Genomic DNA, 21,823 nt, shown 5'->3' on the forward strand with positions numbered 1-21,823 from the left:
CTTTCTGCACACAAAAGTAAAACTGGTGTATCGCTAACACACGATGAACCTCGTTCTTCAGTGTGAAAAGCCTCCAACGATTCACGTACCATGGTGTCCCTGCTTTTTCCAAGAATCCTTATCTTGTCCAGTAGTTTTTTTTTTTTACTGATGTGAACTGCAGCTTGTAGGCAAATGTGTTCTGTCTCTACCTTTTAGTGATAACCCATGTTCCCGCGTACACTCATTTACACATCGCCCAGTCTGGCCAACATACGTCTTGCCGTAAAATCGCAGGATCTCAGGCCGACATATCTCTTGCTGCATGAGATCTCAACGTCAGGAACTCATACATGACTCCGGAGGCGAATTTTATTTTATGTATGGCTTGGCGTGCTCTTTACTGCAATCCCATCTGCAGCCGTGTCCCCCCTTAGGTTCTGTGAAATCTGCGAAAATGAGAGAGCTACGAAGAGTTGCAGTATGTGGGGCTTGCATCATCATCTGACTACATCCACGCGATGCAGGGGAGAACAAACTTAATACAAGTTTTATAGCTTGCACATCCAAGCTGTCTTCATCAAGCAAGCTGAGAAAGCACAGCCACAGCAATCTGCTCGTTCCAGCAGTAAAACCTGGGATTCAGTGGGATGGAAGAAAGTGCATGTGTGCAGTTATTGGCTGGATAAATCGTCTGTGCTACAACGTTTCCTAAAAAAAAAAAAGAGAGAACGTCCTTCTCTGACCCTTCCTTATCCGCTCAAGCAGCCTGACAGCGAAAAATAGATGTAAATGCAGAACACGGCAAAATTGTTCATAGTTTATTTGCAATTTCATTAAACAAAAGAGAAATGGGGACCACTTGCTAAAGCAAAAAAGCGAGTACCCATCTTGCGTATGACAAAGGCGAACACTTTCTACCACTTAAAAGTCCAACCAAACAAAAAGACAAGACACGACATGGCAAGGCACAAGAACAAGCATGTCGCACTCGCGTTTCACTCCTCTATCGGGGAAGTTTACCTAGCTCCACTTTGTAATGAGCACAACATGCCACGGTTGGCTTTCTTTCATTTGACCGCAGTGGGACATGCAAGATTGGCTCGAATTGCTCAAGTTTAAATTACCATATAGACTCACGAAATAGTTATGCATCAGCAGCTGCATCTGAAATTTTAACCAAAAGGTTTCCCAAAAGATTAGTTTTATATTTATGCTACACACTCTTAACCAAATGTCAAATTAATGACAGTCAACTGTAGAAGGGTTGACGTTGGGCCTTGTAGGTACTACAACATATTAACAGGTATTAAGTGTGGAAAATGAGAACAAAAGATGACGTGAGACGAGCGCTTGTCTCATAGCTTTTCTTTTCATTCCCATCAATTTCAGCACTTAATACCTCTTACAACTGCACAACTCAAATTTAGTGACATCATAGTATTGTGTTGGCACTGTCTATTCATGGTTCCCAGGTTGTGTCAGCAACAGACAAGCTCAAAGAGCACAGCATCTGCCCACAATACAATAGATATCATTGGCTCAATTAGTCCCCAGAGAACCAGCAGAAGTAGCTCCCGTGGCTTTAGGTATTACAGCAAAAAATGAAATTAGGTCTGTCTCAGCGTTAGATATAAAATGATAAAACCTCCTTTAAATATTCAATATCACGCCCAAAATTTAAAGCACACATGCATAAAGGCACAATACAAGTATTGATACACAGTATACCGATGTTTGACAACACTGATGCACATGGACATTTTGGCAAGCACCAATAACATGTTGGACACCTGTAAATGAGAGATGAACTCGTGACATGCAAGGCTTCCCGTTTTCATGTATTACTGCAAAATGCCCCACAGAACAAAATGGTGAGATATGCCCAAAGAATTACACAAACATATGAGCATGTAAAAAATTGGCATACACACGACACTAATACAGCCGACATCTTCCCTGTTGAATCGCAAGAGGGAAGATGGAGAATCGCAACAGGAAGATTCCCTGTTGAATCGCAACACAGCAAATCTTTGTTTGAACAGTATGCTCAAATCACTGCAGATGACTTGTGCAGTTGCTTACTTTACCCAGGGCTGCCAGATACCGGAATAAAAATTCCTATGAAATCCCCTAAAGCACCCAAAAACTAGCCAACCTAGGCTGCAGTTAAGAAAGGAGGTAGCCCAGAAAGTAGCCAAGCTGCAACTAAGATCACCAAAGGAACCCACACTCTATGTTACTCAATGTGGATATGCTTTCAACAGCTAGAATCAGACATTTTAACATCACTGAAGACAAAAATACCAATTGCTACTTAGTGCATGCAAATTGTAATAGTAATCAAAACATGACTGTTTGTGCAAAATCCGATCATCACAAAATTTTATGGCACTAGTAAGATACTATCCGATATTGATTTCAAGAGCAGCCAAGCAGTAGGGTTGCCAAAATTTTAATACCTAAGAGGCCCCCAGAGTAGCCAGCTTGGCACAATGTAGCCAAATCTGGCAACTCCTGTTTCCCCCCCTGGTGTTCTGATGCCAATCGGTCAGTATTCAGCATTATCCCTCCTTCCTAGCTCATCTCCTTAATTCAACTACATAAACCAATGGCCATAAATAGTAGCTACTGCCCAGTGATGAAAAGACTTGTGGATTTAAATGGCACTTCGAGCTACAATAGATTGAGCAAACTTGAAAATACTGAGAAGTACTTTGGCTATGGAAACACTCTGGATAGGCAGAGCATTGCATGCATGAAAACTTGTTTCTAAAATAAAAAGGGCAGCTGCCGGCAGGCAACAGCCAATGGTACCACGCTTGCTAGGTGCTACACCCATACCACTGTCAGCACAGCTGTCATGTAATCTCTTTTAATTTTTGGGTGTTGTGTGCTCCTTGGATGGGTTCAGACCAGGCACGCAGACACCAGAATGGGCCACAATGCTACCCGTCAGCCATTTTATTTGTCATACAAAATCTCCTGATGCAAAATCACAGGTACGGAGAGAGAAAAAGTGGCAGACGAAGTAACAACACAGATTTGATCAAGCTTGCATTACGCTTACTTGCACCAACCAGTGCACATACCTACTGTGCAGCATAGATGAATTATTCTTCTTGCAGCACCGAGCCCGACAACTGACACAATAGTTGAGAGGAGCTCTATTAAAGGTGCATTGAAGAATGTGAGAACATCCAAACACTAAGTCTGCCACTTTGTTCCATGCTCATTCCAATTGCTTGGATGTCTCCGGCAGGAAGCAACTGTGAAATTTCGAAGGCTCGTTTATACTCTAACATGCATAGTGAATTCAGAACCAGCAGCCAAAGTTGGATTAAGTGTATACCCTAGTGCACCAGACCGCATCAGCATCATCATCAAGACACCAACAGTGTGGGCCCGCATGTGTGATGGACAGTACAAAACTTCTAATGTTGCCGGTGTAGCTTAGCCAACCTCAGTCGCCGACACCAGGTATACCAAACACATTGCAAATGTATAAACAATCCACAACTGACAGATTCACATCAAAACTACAACATCACAAGTATGAGTTTAGCCTTAAATCACTAGCACTCAACAATTCTGTTTTTGGCTTTAGAGGTGTCCTCAAAATTGTAATGCAGTGAGAGCACAGTAAACATGACAGGGGTAAGGTGTAGTGCTCTGTGATTTGAGGTTGCATACAGTATAAGCTCTTCTGGGCAATCATGAAATTCACAGGCACGAGAACCAAGCCACACTTCTACAAATGCACACAAGAGTTCTTAATGACCTGAACATTTAAAAGGACACTAAAGAGCAACACTTAGTTTAGTTTGGTTAAGTTTCTTTTTTCAGGACTCTAATTACCTTTATTTTGAAGAGAAAGATTGCTTATTAGGCAAAGAAAATGAAGGGCAAAGTTTCCCTTTCCGACTTTCACGCCCAATTTGGAAGAACCAGTGTGCTAAGAGGACGTCAAAGATTTTGAAATACTTTAGCATGTTTGAGCTATTCTATTGAGAAAAAGTTCTTAAAACTCAATATATTGAGTCTTTAGCTCTTTCAGAATGCAATGCAATCCATGTTGACCAATGAACACGGATTGTATTGAGGTTGCGTTTTCTGCTTAAGACTATTAGATAGTCCCAAACAGACGCTGTCCAAATCTCATGATGTCGCAAGGAGCTAGCACAGGAAGTTCAAACCCATCTATCATTTTTGTGTCTTTCATGGCTCACAAGGGCTCCACTGATGGTGCCCTTGACATTCCTGAAGGGTTGTTTACCAATTCAGCTCAATGTTCCTCTATGGTGTCCCTTTAACGAAACATAAGCATCACACATGGCACAAACACGGCACAAAGCATAAGCACTGCGCAGTTGGAATCTAACCTTTATGTTCAAGGGAACAAATGTGTGTTGTGTTGTCTTTGGAGACACGATAGCAAGAAAACACACCTTGCTACAGCACCTTAAATGCCGACCAAACCAAAAAGGGGGAGGAGACAAATTTGATCTCTGTATCACTATTACTGCCGCACACAATCCTTCCTTGAGCCTATGCCTAGTTTTCACTACTCAGGATGGTTCCAAGATATTTTTTTCATATTCCAGATAGCTCAGTTTGGAGCAAAAAGAAAGAAAGTCATCATAAGGCACATTTACTGAATGTTCAAGAAACTGCAGCTTTTCAAATATGCAGCTTTTATAATACTACACATAATAATTGACACATAAAAGTGCCCTGTATGCCCTTCACATGCACAGCCCTGTCAGCTCATCTTATGAGGATAAAATACTACAAGCCAAAGCTCACAAGTCGTGTTCTAAACATTGTGACTTGCCCAGTACAATGCAGCATGTGAATTTCACGAGCCTAAAAAAAGAAAGATAAATTATATATTGCCATCCAAGCAAACAAGACTGTGCACTAGCAAAAGAATGAGAAAAATATAAAATCGAAAGCACATAATAAAAGAGAGAAATCGCAACTAGCGAGGAATCCTTACAAATCTCATGGTACATAGTAAAATGGCATAAAAGCACACATACAATCAAGAAAAAACAAAATGCAATTATCAGTGAATAGTATATCAAAGGCAGCTACTTATTAAAGCTACCTGTGTACCTAGACTCACAAACTCCAGCTTAATAAGTTGATTCATGCTGCAATGATGCTTAACATAGCAAGAGCACAGAAGAAGCAAGCTAAACAAAATCAAAATAAACTGCGCAATAGAGCAGCTTCTTGGCCAAAATAATAAAAACATTTCATGGCACTTCTCATGCACCCAAATGTTTCAGAATGTAACCAAGAATATCCTCCCTAAAATTGTATTACTGCTAGAAAAAAAACTTCCGTGTAAAACTCTCACTGGGATACGACAGATAATGCAATAGGGTGCACCAGTATAATTTTAATGCCATATTTAAAAAAAATTTGTACTAACTTATACCAAGTACACAGGATCAGTTCTAGCACACCACATCCTAAGTACTGTCAGGCCGTAATGAAGACGGATAATTGACACAAAAAAGAAAACTCATTCTTCTGCATTTTCACACTGCCCAATAGGATTCACTGGCCCGATTCATGCTTCAACATGAAAACTCGTCGCCACTGCATGTCTGCCGAATGATTATGCATAACTGCCGCATCTTGAAATCCTATAGTTTTCATAAAAAAGTGCTAAAGACAAAGTCAAAGGAACACATACGACAGGACTGCCGCTTTTTTATGAAAACTGTCAAGATGAACCAACTCGCCCAAATCAAGGCATTGTTACTGAAATCCAAGCTACAACACATAAAAAGTGTTTACAATCTACTTCATTCCAGACCAGTATACGGTGCCTGTGACATTCAGTGCTTGCTTGCCAGTTTACTGCTGTAGAACCAATCCCCGACAGTACACTTAAAGAGCTGACTGTCCTTCCCAGGCATGCAATCCTTGTCTCACAAATTTTTCATGAGCTGTCTGTTATTGCATTGGACAAGTGGCAGAAACATTTGAACCTTAAGAGAAGCATTTGTGTATAACAAGGCACCTCTTAGAGCTAAGGCCTCCATGGAAGTAAAGTGGTAAAGTAGACACTATTGTATATGGAGATTTTAAATGCTTAACGCCATCACTCTCTTAAGTACAGGATTTTCACATGGTTCCTAAGCTTCAGCACCAGAGATGGCAACATGTTGTCCACATTTTTGTAATCCCTTCTAGTTTTGCTAACTCTTACAGAAGCTTGAATACTCAAATGTTCAAATCAATATGATTAAAAGTGCTTGAAGAATGCAGGCTATGAAGGTCAAATCGAATACCAAGCGGTTGTGCACTTCGTTAAAGCAGAAAAGCAAACATTCCGGTGAAATAAGGTTAAAATTAATCTCATTTAAAATGACTTTTCAAACTATTATTTAGAAATCCATTCAGGAAGGCTTTTAACATCATGGCTACTGGTTGACTTATTATAGAGTTGAAATTGTTGGAAGACTATACGCATGGGCCCTGTTACATGGCAGGCAGGCTTTAATAATTGCAGTAACCCTGCATATTTGGGCATTCTCAAATATCTGAGGAAGCTGAATATCAAATTTTGAGTTGAACACTTTGCTTCGAGGCAGAAGCAATTGAAATTCTTAATACTCATGCACCCTTAATATTGCTTCAAAATAGCGAGTGCCTCCTTCCCTTGCATCGAAGTTAAAGGCTGCAATTTCAGTCAATCATCAACACGTGCCAGAGATGTGCTGCAATGCTTACCCAACACGCAACTTGAATGTCTGCTATACCATACCAGGGTGCCTGCTAAATATGAGATCATTATGTTGCACTGAACCTATTTATAAAGGGCTCCTCACCAGGTCTGGGCATTGCAAATGGGTAACTGCAGCGCACAGATCACGAGGAGACAATCGTGTCTACAAAGTGTTTCACTGACATACGCCCCAAAACAGCTAAAAAATTTGAACAAAAGCCTGCATGGTTTTCTCCTCGAAGGAGCCACTCTGTCCATGAGCATGGTGCTTCTTCACCACATGCTTACGCCTGCAGCACACAATTAGCCTGCAGAGCACAATTAAACAGCACTAGTATGAAAAATTTGGGAGATTCCCGTGAAATGCAGAGCATGTAGAACTACGCTATGTATATGATGAAAGTAGCCACAACTACAACATGGCAGAAGGCAGAAGAGGAATGTTGCCTGCAAGCACTGGCTGAGGCAATTGGAGAGAGTTGCAGCATAGGGAGGGCAGCTCACCCCCACCCCCCACATGCTTCTATCTTGACCACAACTACTAAACCTTTACTATTGCAGTACAATGCTCCTTGAGCAGCCTTTTACAACTCTCTAGTGTATAACCAAAATATATGACGACGCCTGGAGAGGGGCCCCTAAAATACAGCCTTTTAAAATGTTCCAAGTACATAGTAAAAAAAGGCAGCTGGTGAGATAGGTATGGCAAACAGTGTGCGTATGGCACTTGCACGCTCACTTCATCATTGTTCACCGTTTTAAACACAACTCCGCATACTATTTCATCTACTTGCGCCTTTGAGTGCTTGTGCTAGGCTGCTTTTCTTTCACTTTCAAGAACAGTTGCACATTAATCTGATATTGAATGGCATCCCAATCATGTCAGATCCTGAAAGGAACAGGACAAGATAGGGCAGTACATTACCATGTAAATAAATTAAGTAAATCAAAGCGAGTTTCATTACAACCTAATGTATTGCCTTTTTTTCCATTTCTCCTTCTCTCGTCACGGGAACCCTGTTACCATTCACTAAATTATCAAAATAACCTTACACTGGTCATGTTACCACCACACAAATGCAATGTTCGACAGCCCTTTGGAAAGCTGATGTTCCAACAGAAGGTTCTCATAGATGACGTGAATCATTTCAAGACATGGCTTTGGCTCAAACACATAGCAAGAAAAAAATTTTTGGAGAGAAATAAACACAATGCGGGACACTTACAACCCACATCCTTTTAGGATCAAAAAGAAAGCTAACAGCTCAGCTCACTCTTGCATACCTGTATGTGTTTGAGATGGACCAGCTATACATAGCAAAAGTGTTGGTTGACACTAAAATACCTGGCTAAATTTGGCTTTGGTCAAAAGGGACTTCAATACAACACTTACACCTTATAGTACTTTCTCTATGCAAGAAAAGTTCGTACACACTTGGTGCAGCAAGAAGTACTAACAGTACTGTACACATGCTGCACTGTGGTCAAGAATTGACACCACTGCCACAACTTATCATGGCAAAAGCATCATTTCTCAATAATAAAAGAAAAACAATATCACGAGAGAAAACGGGCTAATTGACAATTCGGCTTTCCCACCCCCAAAGCTAGGCCTGCACTAAAATAATTCTGTAGTGCAAAGGTTTACAGAAGTTCTAAACACACATTTTGTCTGAACGAACTAAATCAACACAGACCGTCACACACAGCCTAAACCTAATTCCATCATCAAGAAAAGGCATGGTAGAAAACATGCCCTCACAAACTTCTGCATACATGGAGCCTGGCTAGAAAAAGCCACTCAAAAGGCACATCAGTAGAGCAATGGCTATAATCTCTAGAAGCTTGCAAACCATGATAAAAGAGCATCAAGAATTTTTTAATATGTAGAACACTCCAGCTGGAAAAAAACTCTGGGATCCAAGGTATTTAAATTAACGAGAATGGCAAAAGGTACGATTATTTCGATGATCGAAGTGCTTTCCTAGTTTACACTGGCAAAACAGAAATAAAATATTTTCTTGTCTGTCATGAATGCAGACCAATGAGTGGGGCAAATTCTCAAATTGTTAATTCTAATTTAAATGCCACTTCATTTTCATGCCCGAGATACAAACCTGCAATTCTATGCTCCAGGTCACTCCATGTTAATGATATGCCCAAGGTGGGTCTGTCCATTTATGTCGATATAATTCCCTCCACTGTTACGAAAGTTTTAAAGCCAAAGTGCTAGTGGCCAGTCAATCTGTAAGCTCTACATGGCCGTGCTGCAGTCCCTGGAATTGAGCCGACTAAAGTGACACCTAGGCTTCTTAGACCTCAACACTAAAAGAAAAACAAAGAAAGAGATCAGCTCCAGTGGGCATAATGCTGTCGCATCAATCTACATCCTGGCCAGCCCTCAGCTCTCTGGCCCAGGAACATTTGTAACAGATAGTAGAGTTAGTGTTCGAAATTTAAAAGGTGCAAGTTACATGCTTTAAATGTGTAGCATTGTTTTAGAAGCACTGCTGATGACCGAACCCTCAATTCCAGGCCCTCTGCCCAGGCTTCTTTTCCAGATATCCTGCTCAACCTAAACTTTTTATGCCGATAGTATGTGCAACTGTAGGCACTTTTTTTTTCATGTAGGCAACTTTATAACTCACATTTACAACACAAACTTAGTGATGCATAAAACCACCCACATTATCACCCTCAAAAGAGTTTGAGCGCTGGACACAGTAATATATAGCCGTGTATGCTATTAGCCAATGCACTTGACAGACAGGTGGCAATGCTCAGAGTGTCTTATACAATATGGTACACCCCAATTCCAGTGCCACCACATTGTGTGAAATGTTTTGTAAAAAGTGTACACACAAATGCCACATGGTTGAACCAATAAGGGTGGCACTAAAACATCTTGTTAATATGAATTTACTAAATCAGCTGTAAACTTTCATATTTTGCTACGTTTTCATAAAACACGATTTCCAAGCGTCGCTCAACGCATCCCATGGCCCTCCCTGCCGTTTATCATTTACGACCTTACACTGCAATGCATCATTGTACTTATCCTTAGCTGCCATGAGGCAAGCTCATTTTGTCCCTGGTGAATAATCTACACAGCAACTTATTACTACAGAAAGTTCCCAAACTTTTTGACGGCAGTCATATATTCCACACTGTTACACCATGTCAATAAACAAACAAACTAGGAACTAAGGGCCATAACAATGCAAAAACTGGGACATAAAAGAAATGCATCGACATAAGCACGGCAGCTACATGTCAGATTCCATTTCTACTATGTCCCCTTTTTCATGCTGGTTTGACACTCTTACAAGTGGGTATCAACTTGCCCTGATAAAAATCCTTGTGAAAGGGACTAGTTCAGCCAGCGCAACTGGCCAAATCAAATAAACACCCAATGATGTTCTCTCACATGCAGCTTTGGTCCTTTGAGGCAAAACAAGGGAGGACAGGTGAGGGCACATGGCAAAGCACAAACAAAAGAAAAGGCACACCTAAGGACGCCGTCCAAAGTAAACTAGCCGGGTGAGCGTGGAGGTGATGGACGGAACCTGCTTCTTGCGGTCCATGCCGGGGTCACCTGGCACACACGACTCGTAGTAAAGTGCAACACGGCGGCACACCACCGTCATCATGGACAACAGGTCCGTAGACCGTGCTCGCTCCTGGAGCACCGAGCACAGGCCTTGTACGAACCACGAGCCTTGTGATGTATTGCGCCACGAGTAGAATCCTGGAGGAAAAGGATGGCCAAAACATGGGAGCATTGTCAGTCACTGCCTGGACCTCTCAAGGTGCTACTGAAGCTGACAAACAGTGATAATAAAGTGAGTACTGTACAGCGCAGTAGCTTCTAGCTTATACAACACTGACATTCCATAATAAACACAGTCAATTCCGTTAATTTGTCCCTGATGGGACCAACAAAATTGGTCAAATGAAACAAGATGCAGAAAAAACACCAAAACACACCACTAATTCATTTGGCTGTGGTTGCCAGATTCTAACGCACCCCCAAATCAAACACGCACTGAAATTCAATGGGTCCGAAGTAGAATACCAACGTATAAATGGCACTAAAGCTCCTAAATAAAATATAAAACTAACGCACACACGATTTTCTAACCAAAAAAAAAACTGGCAAATGTCCAATATCTGTTGCACGGTGGCAGCCAGTTTTCTAAAGTCAACTTCTCCGCATAATTGTCAAAGTCAGCTTTGCCACAATACAGCGGTGTTATGCAACAAAGCATACAAACGCCTCAAATCCAGCTTTCGGCTTTATACCCTAGCAAAAACGGGGGAGGGGGGCATGCGTTTGGGTAAATACCCTAATTAAACATTACGAGCTACTATTATTGCCTGAAAATTTTCCTTGGGCAGGCAGAAAAAAAGGCGTTTTTGATGGGAAATGACGTGTGTTTAACACACTCGCTGTTCCTTAAGAGGAAGCTTCAGCTCGGGGTCTCCTATCTAATTACATGTCAAAGGAGACATTGTTTTTCCCGGCAGCCACTGCACCAAATTTGATGAGGTTTGTTGCACTCAAAGGAAAAAGTTACAATCTAGCGACTGTCGATAGCAAATTTTTTATTCACGTCGTCAATTTTTCATTAGAAATTGTGAAAAACAGCAAATTATCAGGAAATGAAACTATCACGTTTAAAGCTTTAACACCGGAATGAAAAAAGATATCACCAATTCTGCAAATTGCATCTAATAGTACATCTAAAGAAGACAAAATTGATGTGTTATACATGGTTTTCAATTAGACCACTAATATGTATGAGTAGGACTTTTGCAAGACCCTTGTAAACAACATAACGAATTCACGCAATATATAAATTGAGATATCAAATTTGTCTGCTTCGGATGCGCTAATGGATGCGGTTTCAGAACTGGGATATTTGCTCTTGATGCAGAACTACAAATTTGTAAACTTCATGCTTCTATTTTTTTGCAACCTTACGAATTTTTGAAAATTCCTTTTAAATAATTAAGGCCCTCAATCGAAATTTCACTTGAAACGGTCACTCGAATTTACCTTTCTCTCTCAAATGCAACAAATTTCATTAAAGTTGGCACAGTTATGATCTCAGAAAAGTATTTCTGCGTTTTACCTGTATTTGAACAGGCAGCCTCAGAGTTGGGCGCGAGCTAAAGTTTCCTCTTAAGCTCTGCCGAGACAGACACTGCGCTTCCTGCATCTTCACTGCCTTGTCCTTTGTGTCTTTTGCACAAATTGACATTGACACAATTGCACAATTGACAAATCAACTGTCCTGCTTGCCTGTGTGTGGTGTGAACTTTCAAGATTCGTAGGAAATATAGTACCAACTACAGCTTCTGACTGATGGAACTGAGGTTGCTCACTTGCCTTCTGCAACCTGGGCCTACACATTTTAACCTGCCAATGTACACAAAACTTAAAGCATTACAACACTTGATGACACATGTCACAAAACATGGAATATAGATAAGTGTTACCATATCACTTCGACAAGGAGATAGGTGGGTACCTTGATGCTAGTTAGGTCACAGGAGAGAGAGAGAGAATAATTCATTTAAATGATGGCTCTAGGCCTCTTTGGGGATGTGGATAAGGTAGCTAAGTATGGCTCACTATGGAAGCTTCGCATGCGAAACTCCATGGAGAGTTGAGTGTCTCTTTCACGTTAGCCCATGGTTAGACCCAGTCCTCAAATGATGTCACTTCCTTAGGCCGGTGCATATCCCGGAATGTCTTCCGTCCTTCACATTCCCACAAGAGGTGATGGACATCTGGAGTTACCTCCCTTGAGAATGCATACTATTTCACTTGTGGAGGTAATCGCGGGCGGTTGGTGTCATTGCGCTGCTGCCGCTACTGTCATACGGCGACACACTGCACATCCTGAATGCCCATCTTACATTCTCTTTCTAAGTTCCCAGTTATTTTGCTTCAGCTGCATGCACTATGTCCCATGTTTCATGCTGGAAACAGTATGGGAACAGTATTATACATTATGAAAGCACTTGCGCTTCCAGAGTGTATAAAGTAGAACCTCTTTCATAATTCTTCAGAAAAAAATGCAAGATAAAAACATACTAACCAGAAAAATGTATGATCTGACTTCACTAAAGAATTCAGCAGACTCAGCTGTAGTGGACATCTAAGTAATGCAAACCATTGCACAAATATTACAGCATGAGACGCTGACACGCACCAATCTTGTGGGGCCCCCGAGACATGCATTTACTGTTTTTGCAGCTTTGGCAAGCTTACTTTCACACTGCTCGAATTCAGCCTTGGTGAGCAGCTCCTTTGGGCGGAGCATTTTGGCAGGAAGTTTTGACCTGCCCACTTGCTGAGAACTCGAGCTGGTGGAGTCCTGGGGGCCCGAGACATGTGTTGTCAATTTGACAAGACCTCGATGGGAAACCATAACGAAATCGAGCTAATGCGTTACATCGGAATATGATGCCACGATTCCACCAGAGCGAAATGTGACACTCACTTTATTCTACCTGCAGCAGAGAACAGTGATGTGTTTAGGTTATCATCTATTAAAAGCATGCAGTACGCTTCCTACACCACATACCCTGTAAAACATATAGGTGAAAATGTTTATCACAAAAGGGCTGGCGGCAATAGCTGTGAATGGCGACATATGACGACCTGCGAGGAGATTTGCTAGTAACAGAATAGGAAACCGAGTGCGTGGCAGCATTTTTACGTGACAAAAGAGGGCGAGTATTGCAGGAATGCTGCCATTGCAGGTGCTTACTGCACTCAATTGCATGTACCTCACGCTTTTTTTCTGGTTCACATGGGACCCAGTGGCCGAAAAACGTATCATACGATCGCAGCTCAGCGATATACTGAACGTTGTTTCCAAAAGACCAGGCTTACAAGAGTGTATGAACTAGTAAAAAAGAGGCGTAACTTTATTGGGTCATTTCTTGCTTTTTCAATCACGAACATTGCCGCTAGGAAAATGTACAAAAACGTAATCGTACAGTCGCCGACCGTTTATTCGGACCTCACGGGGACTGCAGAAATGTCCGAAAAAAACAATTAAAAAAAAAAATCCTTTATTTCCACGCACTTATTCGGACTCGGCAGTAGGCTTGAAGAAATCGTGAATGCGCTGTTGCAGGCTGTTCCGTTTACACGCAATCAGATAAGCCTGAATCTCGGAGAGGGTTGTACAGTCACTATAGGTGGCTGAAAGCACAGTCACTGCTTGTACACGCTCCGCATACGACGGCGGCGTAGCACATGGTGCGTCATCTTCCGACTTGGAGTCATCGTCCGGCGGTGCAGCAGAAACCTGACGAATGATCTCGCCATCGTCAAGTTCTGCGCATGTCAGTACAACAGTGTCAGCACCTGTGAAACTGTCAAATGAGATGGTGTCCGGAATCGCAATGCAACCACTGCGCAGATCTCGGCAGAACAATTTTGGCGTCAGTAGAGAGCACATCAGAAGGCGACAAATCCTAGGCCTCCCGGCACCCGCTTGCCGGCATTCCCCAGCGCAGCCTGTGCGGGCACTGTCGGTGCCATTAGACACTTGACGCTATGTTTCCGTATGCCACGTCAGATCACTGCAATCTCAACACAGCACACAAAGCAAACACCCCCCACGCCATCACGCTGACACCAGTCGCACAAATAAAAAATGTGGGCTACTCGCAGCGTCGTGCACGAAGAAAGAAGCAAATCACCTGCTGGGGTGCGATCGGAGATGGTTGTTCGGCGCGTTCGTACGGCTACCGGCGCGTGCGATTGGCTTACTCCGCGCTGACGTCACCAGCCGCGGGGCGCGGCCACGTTTTGGGTGATGTCAAATTGACGACACGCTCCTGTCAATCATCCTTCCACCGAGCATTTCGTCTGCTAGGCGCCGAACCCGACGGGAGCTGGGAAGTTTGGAGCGATCATACGGCTTTGCATGGCACGTCTCGTGGATTGGTTTGGATCCAACAAGCGGCCTTTTCGGCTGCGGAATGGCACGTTTGAATCCAATGCATAGTTTAATTTGAGAAAATGGCGCTTCCGTTGGAAACTTAGGTTGTTGCGCTGGCGTTTCTAGAGGAAGGAGGAGAGCGGGTGGCGGTGCGAAACGCGTTTGAAGAAATGGCAGAAAGTGAATTCCGGCGTCGTTTTTGTTTCTCGAAACAAATAATTCGGTGGTTGTACAGAGAAATCGACAACATCATCGGTGCCAGCGAGCAACTGGAATGTTGTCGCTGCGTCTTGAAAAGTGCGCCACTCTTCCCGTCGTTTTTTTTTTCTTTTTTTTTTCTCGCTGTGCGCGACACCACCTAGGGACGACGCAAAGAACGTAATAGTTATAAATTGCAGTAGTCACACATACTACTATTTGAAAACGTGTTTGGGCTTGAGAAGAAAAAATACATTTTTTTAGATAAAGATTTAATTCATTTGGAAGACGAGAAACATTTGGTTTTGTAGTATACTGTTTGCAAGCAGACGACAAACGACAGAAGTAAACTTCCGGGGAGGTCACCGCTTCCTGATTGGCTGCTCTCTCTGCCCCACTGTCACAAATTTTGCATACTGCAACTTTGTGATGTTGCAGCAACTGAACAGAACGCGTATCGAACAAAATATCTCCGATCGCACCGCTGGATTGTCTTGACATGTTTACTAAGCTGAGACCGGAACTGCTGTAGCCATGAACCAGGCAGAAACGATGATGATGAGTGGGGATTTGCAGTAGCGCCACTTCGTGGGGCAGCAAGGAGGCTCCATTCAAAACAAAAATGGCGTTCAGCAAGTCGAACCGTGCACCGGTCAGAGTTTGTGCATGGTGCTCTCGATCGAGTTGGCTCAAGGAGTGTCCGAAAAATCCGACGAGAGGTTGCAAGGTGTTCGACCTTTCGGCAGTTGTTATACATTATGGTCTATGGGGAGAATGGCGGTGCCACGAAGCAGACCGAATAATCGAGCATGTCCAAATTTTTGGGATCCGAACAATCAGTTACCGACTGTATATATGAGGTTCTACAGTGGATTTTCATAAATTGAACTCCGGTTAATTCAATTCTGATTGAAGGTCCCAGCCGGCACCCATGCATTTCTATGGGCCCAAACTTTCATGACTTCGTTCCTAAAACTAGCTTTCGCTGGATAATACAAACTTGACCAGTCAACATGCACACACCCAACCCCCTATAGTGACACTAATAACGACCCCTTTACTGGCAGCATCTCGGCAAAGCTTAGGGAACAGTGAATACGTTGAACACGTCACCTCCCATCAAAAAAGCCTATTCTCAGCTAGCACTAGCTAGGAAGATTTTCAAGCAATAACAGTACCTGAAAATGTTTGATTAAAGTATTTACCAAATATCAAGCGTGGCCTTCTTTTCTCCCCCAAGAAAATTGAATCAAAAACCGCGTTCACGGCGTTAATATGCTTTACCCCATAACACGTCTGTATTGCGGCGGAGCTGACTTTAGGAAACCAGCCGCCATTGTGCAACACATATTTGGGTGCACATTAGTTATATAGTTTGTTTAAGGGCTTTAATGTTACCTCTATGTTAGTTTTCTGCTTCAGACACATAGATAAAGCAGGTGCACGTTGGTTCGGGGGAGTGTGTCAAATGAATCAGCTTCGAATCAGTTTTGATGTTTTTTCTGCATATTAACTCGACCTGCCGGATAACTGAATTAATTTTGTCGGTCCTGTCACGGTCGAATTACTGGAGGTCTACTGTACAGTATATTGTTCTCCGCTGGCCAAAAACATTGGTTTGTGTTACACTTCCTTTTTTTTACATGTTTGTTCATTCAATGTATACAATGCATTGTGTTGATTGTACTATACTCGGTTCCTTTGGTTGCATTGTGCTGCGTGACTGTATCAGTGCACCTATCTTTTTGTATAGCGTCGCAAATGTTTTTGTAATGTAAAATCACCTGTTTTCTTTACCTGACAGCTAGATTTTATACTACAGTTTCTATGTGTTGCTGTGTTTGTCACCTGCCAGTGGTGCCTTGGTCCTATCAAGCTGTTTTGTAGAGTTTTCTTGCCAAGGCGGCCACCAACATTTTGTAAATGTCGAACAACAAATATGATGATGATGATAATTTTCTCGTTAAAAGTGGCGAACAGCACTACTCTGAACTGACTGCAATAAATCAGAAGAGTGAAGCAGGCACGCAATCCAATTTCAAATAATGGCAGCGTACACATAACCCAATTTCCAGTAATGGCATGCTAACTTAAGCTAGGCTAGAGTTAGATGTTTGGAACAACAGCGAACTTATTCCATCTTCATGATAACACCCACTTTCAATTGACACTGCAGGACTTGCAGCCTGCGTGTGGTCACATGCCATTAGTGTAATGTTCACACACAGTCCACACGAAGCATGAGTGACATGTGTGCAATGGAAGTACACGGTCGTCCACTCTTAGTCAGAATGCCGCTCCGTGCTGCCGGCGCTCCGCGGGGCGCCTCTGTCGGGCGCTGGAGAAACTATTGCGCAGGTGCAGTGAGAGCCGCAGGCGAGGCTTCGCGCGTCGTCTGCTACAGTGCGCCCTGTATTGCGTTGAAGTGGACTTGAAATTTGCACTGCCTCCACAGAAAGCCAATCGGAGAAACGTTTCTGAATAAACAAAAGACTGCTGAGAAGCCTATCAGCTGCTTTTATCCCGTTGCAGCAACCGTAGCAAAGTTTCCTGCGTGCCTGGTGAAGTTGAAACACACAAATAAGCATCCCGGGGAGAAAATGCGCGCCGCGTAATATTCGAAGCTTTATACTACTGCTGCGGCACTACGATCCGCCAATATATTTAATTTTTGGCGTCTTGCTGAGTAGCTGGTAATAAGTGTTAGCAGACAACTGCTTATGTCTGCTAAAATCTCAGTGCAACGAAAATTAATCGGAGCGGAATAGTAATAGTGGAGGTGGAGCTACATTTTCAGTCTCCTATTTTACCTTCCCACAGATAGAGGTAGACGGCCAGGTAGACTCATCAGCGTATGAAAACAATCCCTAAGGTTTACCAGGACCTCAGTCTTCAGCTTTGCATGGCTTTAAGTAGTTGCTGAGAGGATATTTATTAAGGCAATAGCGTTTAATTGTTCCTACTAGCATCCGTCCATTACATTTTAGGTCACGTGACCTTAATATCACGTGACATCACGGTGCAGCGGGTCGTGGTGTCACATGATCCCTCTGCCACGCTTGCGCCAGCTGCTCTTCTCATCTGTCACGAAATGAATTCAAGCGCGGCAAATTCAACTCAGTGGAATGAGTCGCAAACGGCTTTCGCCTTCCCGCAGTTAATAAACATCTATGTGCCTCCAACGAATTTTACAGTTCACAGGTGGCCGCAGGAAAATATGCCGTACTGTGTTCTCACTAAGTGCAAAGTATGTGGCTGGCGTATTGAAGCAGGACATCTTGAATTGGGTATGTGGAGAATGTGGACAATACTGAGGGCCTAGTAAACCTTAGGGATTGTTTTCAAACGCTGATGAGTCTACCTGGCCGTCTGCCTCTATCTGTGGGAAGGTAAAATAGGAGACTGAAAATGTAGCTCCACCTCCACTATTACTTTTCCGCTCCGATTAATTTTCGTTGCACCGAGATTTCAGCAGACAACAGCAGTCGTCTGCTAACACTTATTGGCAGCTACTCAGCAAGACGCCAAAAATTTAAAATATTGGCGGATCGTAGTGCTGCAGCAGTAGTATAAAGCTTCGAATATTACGCGGCGCGCATTTTCTCCCCAGTATGCTTATTTGTGTGTTTCAACTTCACCAGGCACGTAGGAAACTTTGCTACGGTTGCTGCAACGGGATAAAAGCAGCTGATAGGCTTCTCAGCAGTCTTTTGTTTATTCAGAAACGTTTCTCCGATTGGCGTTCTGCGGAGGCAGTGCAAATTTGAAGCCCACTTCAACGCAGTACAGGGCGCACTGTAGCAGACGACGCGCGAAGCCTCGCCTGCGGCTCTCACTGCACCTGCGCAATAGTTTCTCCGGCGCCCGACAGAGGCGCCCCGCGGAGCGCCGGCAGCACGGAGCGGCATTCTGACTACAAGTGGATGACCGTGTACATATGGTGCATTCAACCTATGAACTGCAAATTCCACAAAATCCCTCGAACGCAAGTGGCAATGATGGGGGGAGTAGCACGCATATTTTTTTAAGCTTGCCATGAGCACAAGCTTTTTGAAGGATACAGAAGCAATTTACTTGGTTTACCTTCAGATGTGACACACTAGCAGCAAACATGGAACAGCACTCACCAGCAACACCTTGTTTAGAGATCACAATGAATTATTGAGCGACACTGTTGTTGCTGTTTTCGTCTGCTGCAGGAACTTAATTATATAAATTTACTCAAAGAAAGTACCCCTCAACGAGCAAAATTTGTTTGCGATCAATTTAGTTTTCATAAAGCTTCTCATCCCATTTGTAAAATGAGTCTACATTTGTAAAATTTTTAAAAAATTTGGCCGAGTCGGCAGGTATGCATATAGAGTAAAATGTCATTAGTTCAGAAAATTGGGACAAGAACCAGTTCTCGCATAGGACTGCAATGATGGCGTGCCACTTACAGTCTTTGCTTACAAAAGCTCATTCTAATGGTAAGTTACTTTACATGCGACACTAGCGACGACAAAGTTGTGGCAGCTGTGTAAGGCATTCCAGCAAACTGAATGCCTAGTAGTAATAATAATAATATTTAGGGTTTTACGTGCCAAAATCACTTTCTGATTATGAGGCACGGCGTAGTGGAGGACTCCGGAAATTTTGACCACCTGAGGTTCTTTAACGTGCACCTAAATCTAAGCACACGGGTGTTTTCGCATTTCGCCCTGTTACGTTTCGCCTACGACGCGCGGTATAGCCGGCGCGGATGCAACGGACGCCGGGGCTTCGTTCAAAGCGGCAGACATTTTGGCCCGTTCGGCGCCGCCGCTACGCCTCCCCGCCAAGCGCGTCCAGGCATGTTCCAATGCCACGTGTCTTCATGTGCGTGTGTGTGTGTGTGTGCATGTTGGTGCCCACGCTTGTCGAAGCGCGGCAGCCGGGGAGAGGAGCTCCCCCATCTGTGAGGCGAGGAGGTCTGACCGGCGCCGGCCCGGCGGATGCGTCACCTACTCTTCCCAACGTGCCCGAGCGGCGCCGGCCCGGCGGATGCGCCACCTACTCATCCCAACGTGCCCGAGCGGCGCCGGCCCGGCGGATGCGCCACCTACTCATCCCAACGTGCCCGAGCGGCACAGTCACGTGCGCGTCTATAGAGGCGTTCCTTCTTGCCCTCAACTGCGAGAGTATAAAAGCAACTGCCCCCGGACGCCAAGAGAGAGGCTCCGATTTCTTCTGTTGAGTAACGTGCACTCCCGTCTCTTTACTTCGGTCGACCTGACCGCCCACTCTTTGCGATGCTAGAATAAACAAGTTGTTCTGTTACGAGTCGACTCATGCTTTGCTGGGACCTTCGGATGCTTCCAGTTGTGCCCCAGGCCGCCAGGCCAACGCTACCCTTGGGGCTTGCGACCCAGGTGCAACAACGGGCGTCAGCGCTGAGGTTCCCAACAACTGTCTGCCAGCGGTGAGATCGCGACAACGGAGGCCAGCAGCGAAGATATGCAGTTGACTGTATGCTGAGCAGCACAACGACCATCCGGGAGCAGTGCAACGAGCCCTGTGTGATGACTGGTTGCCTGCAGCGGAACGACTGCGCTGAATTCTTGGCTACGAGGTTTGGTGAGTGCGGGACTTTCTTCTTCTGAGTTTTGCCAGGCTTTTGTTAGTGTCAGAAACAGAGCTGGTAATTGTGGTTGTCGTTGCTGCCGGGTTAGTTTGCGGCAAGACAATAGTAGGCAGTAGAGAAAGCAGCATTCAGAGCAGCCATGGATTTGAAGTCGTTGCGCAAACCGAAATTGCTGGAGCTTGCAAGAGAGTTGGGTCTGGATGTCTCGGACAAACTCAGAAAACCAGAACTGCTAAGGGCTATTCTTGAGTTAGAAGCTGAGGATGACGAGCTGTCGGAATGCCTTGAGACCATTGAGGAGAGGGAGACGGCAAAAAGACAGGAGCGCGAAATTAAAGAACAGAAAGAAAAAGAAGAGCGTGAACGTAAAGAACAGAAAGAGCGAGAGCAACAAGAGCGTGACCGTCAACACGCTCTGGAAATGAAGCGTCTCGAGATAGAGATCGAACGCGCTCGTAATGGAAGTCAGGCACACGGTGCAGGAGAACGCGTATGGTTCAAAATGACTGACCTGATGCGGCCGTTTAAGCTTGGAGAGGACATTGGTTTGTTCCTGGTTAACTTTGAGCGAACGTGCGAGAAGCAGGGGTTCTCTCGGGAAACGTGGCCACAGCGCTTGCTCACTTTGTTACCCGGCGAGGCGGCCGACGTAGTCGCTCGCTTGAATAGAGAGGAGGCAGAGGATTTCGACAAAGTGAAATCGAATCTGCTAAAGAAGTACAGGCTGTCAGCGGAGGCGTTCCGTCGGAAGTTTCGGGAAAATGAGAAAGGCGGAAGTGAGTCATATACGGAGTTTGCGTACAGGCTTATGTCAAACATGCAGGAGTGGCTCAAAGAAGAGAAAGCGTTTGGTGACCACGATAAAGTTCTGCAGTGCTTCGGGCTGGAACAGTTTTATAGTCGGTTACCTGAGAACGTGCGGTACTGGGTCTTGGATAGGCCAGACGTTAGTACAGTGGCTAAAGCCGCTGAGCTAGCCGAGGAGTTTGTGACGCGTCGGGCTCGCGGAGCTAAGGACGGTCAAAAGGGTGAATTTGGCTCCAAGTTTGAGAGGCCAAAGTTCACACCCATGAGAGCAAAGGGGAACACACGTAGTGCGGATGCGAGTGAAAGCAGTCCGACAGAACGTAAGGAGACGGCGGCAACCGAAGCCGAACGCAGAAAGCGGTTCGAGAGGAGGCAAGCGCGCGTGTGTTATACGTGCCAGAAGCCGGGTCACTTTTCGGCGCAGTGTCCGGAAACAAAAACAAAAGTCGTGTTTTTGTCATTATGCAGCACTGACGAGAACATGAAGCTTCTCGAGCCTTACATGCGAGACCTCCTCGTGAACGG

General features: G+C 44.2%; 1 protein-coding gene across 3 annotated transcripts in view; it reads right to left on the bottom strand.

The window, feature by feature from the left end:
- Nucleotides 1-762: 762 nt before the first annotated feature.
- Nucleotides 763-21,823, bottom strand: part of LOC142575276 (caspase-1-like) — a 69,777-nt gene continuing 48,716 nt past the window's right edge. For 2 of the 3 annotated variants that reach the window (XR_012826619.1, XR_012826618.1), the window contains exons 7-8: nt 5,552-10,472; nt 763-5,520 (exon numbers count right to left, since the gene is read on the bottom strand). Coding sequence is in view for 1 of the 3 variants with exons in the window: in XM_075684509.1 (XP_075540624.1) it covers nt 10,234-10,472 (239 nt within the window). In the remaining 2 variants the exon portion in view is untranslated. Of the gene's footprint in view, nt 10,473-21,823 lie in introns of all 3 variants that reach the window. The other variant, XM_075684509.1, reaches the window with a different exon arrangement.

Source organism: Dermacentor variabilis, chromosome 1, assembly GCF_050947875.1.
Source record: "Dermacentor variabilis isolate Ectoservices chromosome 1, ASM5094787v1, whole genome shotgun sequence".
Lineage (NCBI taxonomy): Eukaryota > Metazoa > Arthropoda > Arachnida > Ixodida > Ixodidae > Dermacentor > Dermacentor variabilis.